The sequence below is a fragment of the Ursus maritimus genome, unplaced genomic scaffold, assembly GCF_017311325.1.
Source record: "Ursus maritimus isolate PB19 unplaced genomic scaffold, ASM1731132v1 scaffold_18, whole genome shotgun sequence".
Lineage (NCBI taxonomy): Eukaryota > Metazoa > Chordata > Mammalia > Carnivora > Ursidae > Ursus > Ursus maritimus.
This window is the reverse complement of record NW_024424230.1, coordinates 43,494,882-43,504,529: the sequence shown is the minus strand read 5'-3', so window position 1 is coordinate 43,504,529 and position 9,648 is coordinate 43,494,882. Positions and strand designations below refer to the sequence as shown.

Here is a 9,648-nt window from a genome sequence, read left to right as displayed (position 1 = left end):
TGGTGGGAGTGGTGGCGAGCTGCCCCGTTCAGAGCGTCCGCGTAGCAGCCCTGCGGGGCGGGCGAGCCCAGTTTGGTGCCGATGCCCGCGATGCTGTTGAGCGTGGCGATGGAGACCGCGCCGATGCAGTGGTTGGTGTAGGTCTTGGAGAGCTTGGCCGCCTTCGAGAGCATCTGCATCCTGGTGCCCAGCAAGTTCTTGCCGATGGCTTTGTTCTCGTACCAGGTCACATCGCCCTCGCTGCAGTGGTCCCGGGGCCGCTGGAAGAACGCCTTGCAGAGCGGGTTGCGCTTCGACAGGTACTTTACGAAGCTGGCGTAGGGGCAGAACTCGGTGCCCGTCTCGTACATGCGGGGCAAGTTCTCCTCGTCGCTGCTCTCGGCACGCTTCTTGCTCCACGACGACGAACGCGACTTGTGGTAGGGCCCGAGGGACTTAAAGTAGACGAACTTGCGGCCGTCCTCGTCCATAGCCAGCCCAAAGGAGTCCTCCTCCAGCTCGCGCTGGTTCTCGCGGCCGCGCGTGCAGAAGTACATGCACGTCTCGAACCAGACCTTGTTGAGCAGCCCGAAGGGCGTGTTGGTGCTGAAGACGCTGGAGGTGTACAGCTTGCGCAGGTCGGCACGCGTGATGGCTTGCTTCTGCACCACGGGCCCGGCGCCCTGCTCCTCGAGCTTGCGGATGACCGCGGCCAGCGTCAGGTTGGCGCTGCGCAGCTCGGGGTCCTTGGTGAGGTCGAGCGTGCGGCAGTACGGGGGCTCGTTGAGGTAGCGGTTGAGGGAGCTGCGGATGCTGATGAGCGACGACTTGCTGTAGAGCTGGCCGCTCTTGGAGCGGGCCTCGGCGTAGAAAGAGCGCAGCACGCGGCACAGCGCCCCCTTGTCCATGGTCTCGAAGTCCGGGCTCTGCGCCTTCTCGCTCAGGTACTCCCGGAAGATGCGCACGGCGTAGCGGGTGGCCAGCCGGGTGTTCTCGCTCAGCCGGGCCCGCTCGGGGCGCTGCAGCACGTCGGGGTCCAGCTCGGCGCTGTCCCCGGGCGGCCCGCCGCGGGCCCGGGGCGCCAGCAATCGCGGCGGCGCCTCGGGCTCCAGCGCGGCGCTCTGGTCCATATTGATCATATGGACCGGCTCGGGTTCCAGCTCCTCCCCGGCCGAGTCCTCGGGTTCCAGGGGCTCATCCCAGTCCAGCCCCATCTCTTCCTCCTCCTCTTCCACCTCCTCGTCCTCCTCCAGCCCCCCACCTCCGTCCTCCTCCTCCTCGTCCCCCGTTATCTGCACCTCCTGGATCTCGTCGTCCTCCTCCTCTTCCTCCTCCTCCTCGCCCGCGCTGCAGTAGTGCGGGCGGCCGTGGCGGCGGCCGCGGCCCCCCGCACCGCGCTCGCCCTCGCCCCGCTCCCCATTGTTCTCGGCGGCGGCGGCGGCGGCGCTGGCGCTGCCGCCCGCGCTGGTGTTACAGTCCCCGCTGCCAGGCATTCTCGCCATATTGCCGTCTCTCTGCCAGTCCTCGGGCAGGGCGCATGCGCTATATTGGACCGCAACGCTGAGAGCTTTTGTGTTTAATGACCTTCAGCTACCGGGAGGCAAAGCCGGGCTCTTAAAGGAGCCGCGCTCCAATTGTCAGTTCGGAGCGCTGCTCCGGAGGGGCAGCGGCGCGCAGGGGATGGAGGGGAAGGGAGGCGGGGGTGAGTTAGACAGGGAGAGGGTAAGGACGGGGGCTGGCTGGACCCTCTTCCTCCCCAACCCCTCTCCCCACTCCTAAGAAAACTTTGAAGGGGGGGAGAAAGGGGAGGGAGAGCTGTCGGTGGGGGTGAAACACTCCCAACTTACCCTCTGGCGGAGTGGCGCGCGGGCCCGGGCGGGAGAGAGGGAGGGCCGGCGGGAGGGCGGGGCGGTCTCGCTTCTCTAAGTAATGCCGGAGGAGCAGTGCCCCTTCCACCGCCCCCTCATTGCCCCCCGGAGCCGGGGGTTCGGGGAGGCAGCAGCGCCGGGCGGGCCGCGGGTGCTGCTCGGAGAAGCCCGTGTCTGGGGCCGCCCGGAGCGGAGCGGAGCAGGCAGGTTAATGAGCAGGGTGGAGGAGGCACGGCGAGGCCCCGCACCCTCTCTGCGCCCGCGGCCAGGGCGCAGCGGGCGAGGCTTGGGAGCGGGATGGGGCTGGCGGCGGCGGCTCCCCCACCTACTTGCTGGCGGCGAGGCGCGGGGGCCTGGGGCCAGCCGCACGGCTCCCAGCTCCCTTTCCGACTCTTGCAAAGGAGCGAAACACGCCCCACGTCAGCCTCATCCCTTTCGACTTTTCCAACAGCCTCTTTTAAGCTGTCATTAAAGACCTGGGGCGCTCCCCGTAGGTCTAGGGCAAGTCCGCGCCGGTCCCGCCAGCCTGGGGAAGGAGCGAGAAAGAAAGACTGGGAGGGGCGGGTGGGAGGGGAGACACGGGGAGAGGCGCTCTGGACCCGAGGGACCCCTCCCCACCCGCGCTGGCCGCCGCCCTCCCTGCCTCCGAGCACACTGACACAACTCCCTCTGGCGAGGCGCTCCACCTGGTTGGAGCTAGAGCAATGCCCGTCCCTAAGGCCCGTCGGCGGGCGGAAAAAGTGAACTTGGTTCTCGGCCGCCCCCGCCACAATTCCGGCAATTCGGATCCCGGGCGCTCTCGTTCCAAGTTTGCCAACCGCCATTCTTTCGCCCTCGGGGCTGCGAAGCCTCCGGCGCACGGGGGCGGATACCTCCGAAACTGGAAAGGCGGCCAAAGAGCTCGCCGGGTCCCGCTTTCCCATAGGAGACACTGTCCCACTTCCAGCCCAACGCCCGCCCCCGGCGCGCCCAGACTCTGGGCGCGTCCTCGCGTCGCCGCCTCCCGCGCTCTCCCGACCCGGGGGCAGCGCCCCCAGAGCCACCGGAGACCTCAGCTGTTTTCTTTGGCGGCACAGCCCCGGCCACCTCCGGAGCTCGCACTGCATCCTAATTTTCTCCTCCTCGGGCAGCCCGAGTGTCCCCTGGCACTCCCGCCAGCTCCGAATCCCAGGGGCTAGGGGAACAAACGGAGCCAAGTCCCAGCATTGCGACCCCGGGGCGTGCCGACCCTGCAGTGAAACCGCCTCCCCAGCTCCTCCAGGGCGTCCTCGGATTTGCCCCCGAGTCCTAATTCTAGGCACTTCGGCTGTGGAAGTCTTGTCAATTGCCCGTCCCCCCTCCCTCCTGTATCCCCGGTCTTGCTTTCAGGACAGTTTATAACTTTACGCATCAATAGAAACCCATCCGTCAATTTGTAATCTGAAAAAATAAAAAGTAAGGGGAGTAGACTAGGTCTCAGGGCCGTGTAGGCTTCTAAGTGGGAGTTGACGGTGTCTTCAGCAATCAGCGCTCGGTACGCGTCTTTCCTCGGCCCTGGACGCGGCAGAGCGTTGGGGAAACTGCGCCAGGTGTGAACAAGTTGGAGCAAGTCGGTGCCTCCCGGGACCCCTCCCGCTCCTCGGGCGCGCGCGCGTACACACACACACACACACACACACACACACACACACGACACACGTTCTCGTCCGCTCTGCTGTCCGCAGAGAACCGTCCCGGGAGGTGAGGGATTCGGTGGTTGCACTCCTCCGGAAACATCCCCGAGGTGCTGCCGGCTTTTTCCAAAATGCACTGTGCCCCCGGAAATATGTAGGAAGGCGTTTGTTTGTTTCCCCGAGCTCAGGGCAATAGGCAGCTAAGTTAGTTGCACACGCGACCCCGCGCACACACCAGTCGCACAGGGCTACTTCCGGAGGGCTGGCCCTTTGTCCCGGGATGCTCCCAGGTTTTCCGGGCGCCCTAACACTCGGGAAGAGAATTGCAGCAATGTTGAACACTCAGGTGGGCGCCCAGGAAGTTACCTACCAGGGGCTGCTCTCCGGCGGCCCTCACCGCCAGCGCAGTGCACCGAGGGGCTGTGCTCCCGGAGCAGCCTGGGGACACCGACCCACGCTCCAGCCCCGGAGGGGAGCGGCTCCCCAGTTCTCCCCACTTATGCAGGCGAGCCCCCCTCTCCGCCCCCCCAGCTCCCCTCCCTGCTGGGCGAGCTGCTTTGAATTGCTTGCAATTTGCCGGAGGCGGTGTGCTGGGTTGGACGCTCCGGGAAACAAAGCAACCAAAAACAGCTCCCAGTTGACGTCAACTTATTTCCAGAAAAGAAAATAGTTTTGTGCTCCCAGGACAAAATACCCCCCAGGGCAGGTCTCTACCGGCAAAAGCCAAAGGGGGGGGGGGGGATGGTCAATAGCAGAACCAAAAAACCCAAAGTGCAAATAAATTTTTAACGGATGTAGCCAAACAAAAGCTTCGGATGCTGCCTGGACAGTTTGCAAACAACGGGCAGGACCTTCGCAGACGTTAGATAGGAAAAACGCACCTTGGAAAGTATGCCTTGGCCTGATTTTCTGGCAACTATGAATCTGTTTCATGGCACCAGCTCCTGAAAAGCTACCAAAATTCTTTGCCCATTAATGAGTCTTCATCAAATACTGGAAAGGACCTCTTCAGGTTAGAACCTAAAGTTTTTTTCCAGGAAGAACACCCAGAAAAACCCTTCCTGCCACCACCAAAGATAAATAAATAAGCTGCTTAATTTTTAAAAGCCGGTGACACAAAATTACAGTTGAGTTCATAAAGGAGTTCAGTTCTAGTTTTAGTAAATGATTCCTTAAAAACATCCTGTGGTACCATCAATACCAAATTGAGAGCATCCAAAGGCTTTCTTCTTCTTTCCAAAAGGAGGAGGCAGTGGTGGTTGTCTTCTGTCAGCCCCGCTGACATTCCTCCACTTGGACTCTGCCCTATCATGAAGTCCTCTGAACTCCCCCACCACTTACAACCTACGGCTCCTTCCTAAGGATGATTTCTTTATTTCTTGTGCAGAACGCATAGCGTCTTTACACAAACTGATTCCAGTCCTGTATGAAACATTTATTACAATTATTGACCTGTCACAACTCATTACTATAAAAGCTGTGCTGAGATGTTTATATCTCCAACAAGAAGCTCCACATTTTTTTAGCTCTTTCATAATCATTAAAAAGTGTCATCTACGTATTTGTGCTGCTCCATTTCTTAGATTACTTGAAAGTAGTGACATGGTTATTTTGGAAGGAAAACCTCCAAATGTTTCCCCCTCACTTTACAACCCACTTATTCCCATTCCGTGTTCACACATTATGAGAGGTTATACCGTATAGACACATATTCAGCTCGTTCTCCTCTTTGCTTCCAAGCTACTGAGTATCATCTGTTAGATCACTGATGTCACTGCTTTTCAGCTGCTTGTTTCCTCTGCTACACCGATACACCTTTGTACTATAGGCTGGAGCCCGGGTCATGGTGAGCACGCCAGTCATTTACATTAAATGAACGAATGAACAGACGTGTGTTTAGTTAGGTCTATATTTAGCAAGAAACTTCTTGGTAAAAAAAAAAAAATCTTAAAATATCATGGATCTGAATTTCTACATTAAAAAAATCAGGACGAAAAGCAACCGCAAGGCAACATTATTGTTTGCAACGTAAAATAAAGGTAGAGACTGCTTTGGTTTACTATTTCCGTACCATGATCGCCTCTCTGGTAGAACAGACTCTAGGAAGTTATGGCAGAAGTAGATGGAAGGACGGAGGAATGGAGGTATCAGTGTATTCAAAGAGGTGGTTTGGGGAGGATTTAAATTGATAAATTCAAGAAATTTTGCGGGCTCTGGGGGGCAGAGAGCAGAAAAAGCACTCAGTTCATCACATTCAAGTCATGCTTGATTTGATTACTAAAAGATTCGTCAAGGACAATGGAGGTTAAATCGTAATTCAGATTTCAAGCTATTCTGATATATCTTTGTCTCAAAGTTTCACTGTTAAATTCTGTTGAATTCATTTGAAGACCATCTTGAGCAATATATTTGGAACTCAGATGAAAAACAGAACCCATGTACTCTAACTCTATAAAGAAAAGAAAAATAACTCCAGAAGAGCAGAACCTGTCTTATTTCATACTGCATCTCTGGTTCATTTTCAACACAATTCCTTAGCATATCTTAGCAGAGTGGTTGGCACGTAGTAGACATTCAGTAAACACACAAATATTTGTGTGTGGGGAGAGAGCTAACCTCCACAAAAGGATGTGTAGCAGACTGGTTAAAACTGCATCTTTGAAACAGGACTGCGTGGGTTTGAATCCTAGTTTGGCCTTACCAGTTGCCTTTTTAGTTTTTTAGTTATTTTTAAAGATCTTATCTGTTGACGTAATCTCTACATGTAACACGGGGCTCGGACTTACAACCCTGAGACCAAGAGTCACATGCTCTACCCACTGTGTTATCCAGGTACCCCATCTAGCTGCCTTTTTTTAATGTGTTGTTTCTCTCATTATTTTATTATCTGGAAAATAGTTAATAGCCCCTACCTCATAGGATTATTTCAAGAATTAAATGGAGTTAATATGAGTAAAGCACATAATACAGTGTCTGGAACATTAGTAAACATCCAGCTGTTAGCTCTTTATTTATTAAGGCTCCTCTATTTTCCAGGCTTGATTATAAAAAAGAAAAGCAAGGCCAGAAGGGTTCACAATGATCAAACCACTGGCCCAAGGTCTCCCAGACCGTGGTAGGGCAGGAAAGTTTGGCTTCATAGCCCACACCTTAGCCACTTGACCACATACAGCTTTCTGGGAATCAAAGAGTGAAAGAAAAAAGTCTTCAAGGCAATTACCTACCATTAAACTACTTCTGTGTGTCCTTTGATTTGGGAATCAAATTTTGCAAAGCCAACATAGCACTAAGCTGAGTCCTAAGCTTGGACTGTCAGCAGGGCAGAGATGCCCTAGGAAACTGTCATCTTTGTCACTTAGTACCTAAAACACTAGTACTATCTTCCCAGGCTATTTGAAGTAGGGACCCATCTGTGTCTTAGCAGAAATGACAGTCAAGAATGTTAGAGGCCAAAGGAATGCCCACAAACCCAACCAGACTAGAATGAGGTGTTTTCTATTGAAATCCTGGGCTGTTCTGCAGAAATCTCCTGGGGACAAGGAGGGTACTACCTATTTTTATCTTTGGTGCTTTGTCAAAAAACAGGTCAGAGTGAACCTAACACAGTGATTGACAGGAGTAGAATTTTTAGTTTCTAATTGCCACCTGGTAACTATAATTCCTGATCTTTCTACCTAATAATCACCTACTGGTCCCTGGGCTGTTTTTAAAACAAGCAATGTATGAGGGGAATGTAGTTTTCCGTAAGTAAATTCTATTTTCTTGTGGAGCTTCAAAGTGTGCTCTCTGTTGTAATAATCTGGGAATGAAACCACTTGGTTAATAAAAAAACTCAAATGTAAAGGTTGTCAAAGTTAAACACAAAATCAGTGATACTTGTTTCTTTCTCTTCTAGTCACATCTCTAGTCGCATATGTGGGATTGAAGCGGATGTTAGTCCTCTTATTAATAAAATGTATTTTTATGCCATTGCAATACTAATTAAGGTGGAAAAAGACGTAAAGATATGTTTTAATGTCATGTCACAAATACATATCTTGGACCATAAAATAGTCCTGAAACTACTTGCTACAATTCAAAAAAGTAGCCTATTTAGTAAACGCAAAGCAAAACAAACAACAAAAATGTAAAGACCCACTTTCTACCAAAATCTTGGTATGAAAATGTTATTCTCATATTTTTAAATTGTCAATATCAAGTAAGATAGCCTTCTAAGAAAGCAACGAGGCAAGTTCTCAAAAGCCACAAAAAATGTGGTCATGTGCTATGACCCAGAAATTGCTTCTGGAAATTATCTTCTTCAGAAATACCTAATTTTCTTTGTATTTTGGTAAAGTTTGGTTTATTGCACCTGGACCACTTGGACAAATGCGTTTTGCAGTACCTGTCACAAAGTTTGCTCTAGAACAGCATTTCATAATGTCTTGGAGACTGCTTTTGTTTACAAAGTTTAGAGAGTAATTATTTGTTGAATGAAGAAAAAGTTCAATTAGAGTAAAATCGTGTCTTCTCAATGTTATATAGCAATGTCAAGCACCCTTGGATGAATATGGATAATGACGGCGAAGGTAAAGGATATACAAGGGCAAAGCAAAACAAAACCTAAAGCTCACATTTCAAACTTTCTCAAGTTCACAACTTTGAGAAAGTTTAAGGACTGGATTTCGAAGCTCTAGATATCAGAAATTAGTATCTAGATATATCGTGGCAATTCACAGGACGTGTGGAGGAGTGGGTATATACCTGCCCCGTGGCTATGTTTCTAAATGAACTAAAAAAGAAAAAAAAAAAATCCCCTTTTAAATACCCAGAAGCACTAACCCACATTTTGAACTAATTGACTTACTTTTTCTTAGGAAAGCTTAATTTAAGTGATAGGGGCACATGGGTTTATCTGAATATTTAAAGAGGCCCTGGGATGGGGGCTTGTTCTATTTCTTTAATTTGATGCTGGAGATCCAGGCTTTGCACCTGATGGAAGAGAACAGCCTTGGAGAGGGGTGGAAAAGCAGGAAACCTGGTGACCGCTCTATTTTGGGATCTAAGTTTGCAGAGCCAGGGCACAGGCTGATACCAGTATAGAACTCATAATTCTTCGTGTTTACTCTTCCTACACTCTGTCCTTTGATTAGGATACCCCAAGGGCCACATGTCATCATTATTCCAAATAAAAGCAGACTCCTCTGTCCACGATTGCATCTGTTTTACTGTCTTTCTCTATTTATGGCTCATTCGCTTAAAAAAAAAAAAGGCAAAGCTGTGGTCTGTCATTCTTTTCAGATTATAAAGGCAATAAGTCTTCATTGGAGAAGATTCAGAAAGTACAGAACTCCGGAAAAATATATATGCGCCATATTTCTTTCTTAACATTTGGTGAATGCTTGCTGCGGGTCTGGTTTTTTGTGTTCACACTCTCGAGTTGTTCTCATGAATCTATGTGAAGATTGTTCCTATTTTCCAGATGAGGACTTAAATAACTTGCCCAACATCACATAGGTAATGAGGGTCACTCTGGAGCACCTACACGTTCTTTAACAATCCACCACACCCGGCCCTTCAGTTCTATTTCCAGGGCCCAGAAGAAGAGCACTCTTTCTGCTCGAATATATTTCCGTGAATTCAATATCACTGGTTTACTGTTAAAGAACGACGTAATTCAAAATATTGTAATCAGTAGATTTTTGGCAAAAAATGTAAAGTATGAGTTCATTTGTTAAAAAAAACGGAACTAAAATCATATGTGCACATTTTACAAATGTGCCTAGCAAGCCTAAATAATGATCTTCCTACCACCCCAGCCTCCCTTCTAGATGTTTCAGTTACACAGCCTGGCACAGCCCAGACCCTTCTAAGGGATGCTGCCTTGCTCATGCCACTGATGAGGGGACAGATGTGCCAAGCCAAGTATTCCATCATATGACCACTAGCCCTGACTAACTGGACCAAGGATAGGTCCTTGGACAACCCATCCCTAGGCTAACTAGAAGCCTGGATTAAAATTCTTGAGCCAAACAGTCTCTCTCTCTCTCTCTGGGAATTATGACAAGAGTGAGAAGAAAAGGCAGCAGAACCATTGAGTCTGCCCAGTCCTGCTCTGGGGACTTGCTCCTGTGGAGAGCCTGGGGCGGGGGGGGGGGGGGGGGGGGGGG

The 9,648-nt window shown here is 51.1% G+C and overlaps 2 protein-coding genes across 2 annotated transcripts in view; both read right to left on the bottom strand.

Moving 5' to 3' along the window:
• Positions 1-9,648, bottom strand: part of KCTD1 (potassium channel tetramerization domain containing 1) — a 176,039-nt gene that overhangs the window by 90,812 nt on the left and 75,579 nt on the right. The window lies entirely within an intron of this gene.
• On the bottom strand, positions 9-1,481 carry LOC103664572 (the record flags this gene model as incomplete). Its single annotated transcript, XM_008692477.2, has 1 exon — positions 9-1,481. A coding segment is annotated over exon 1 (1,473 nt), but the record flags the coding sequence as incomplete, so codon positions are not given.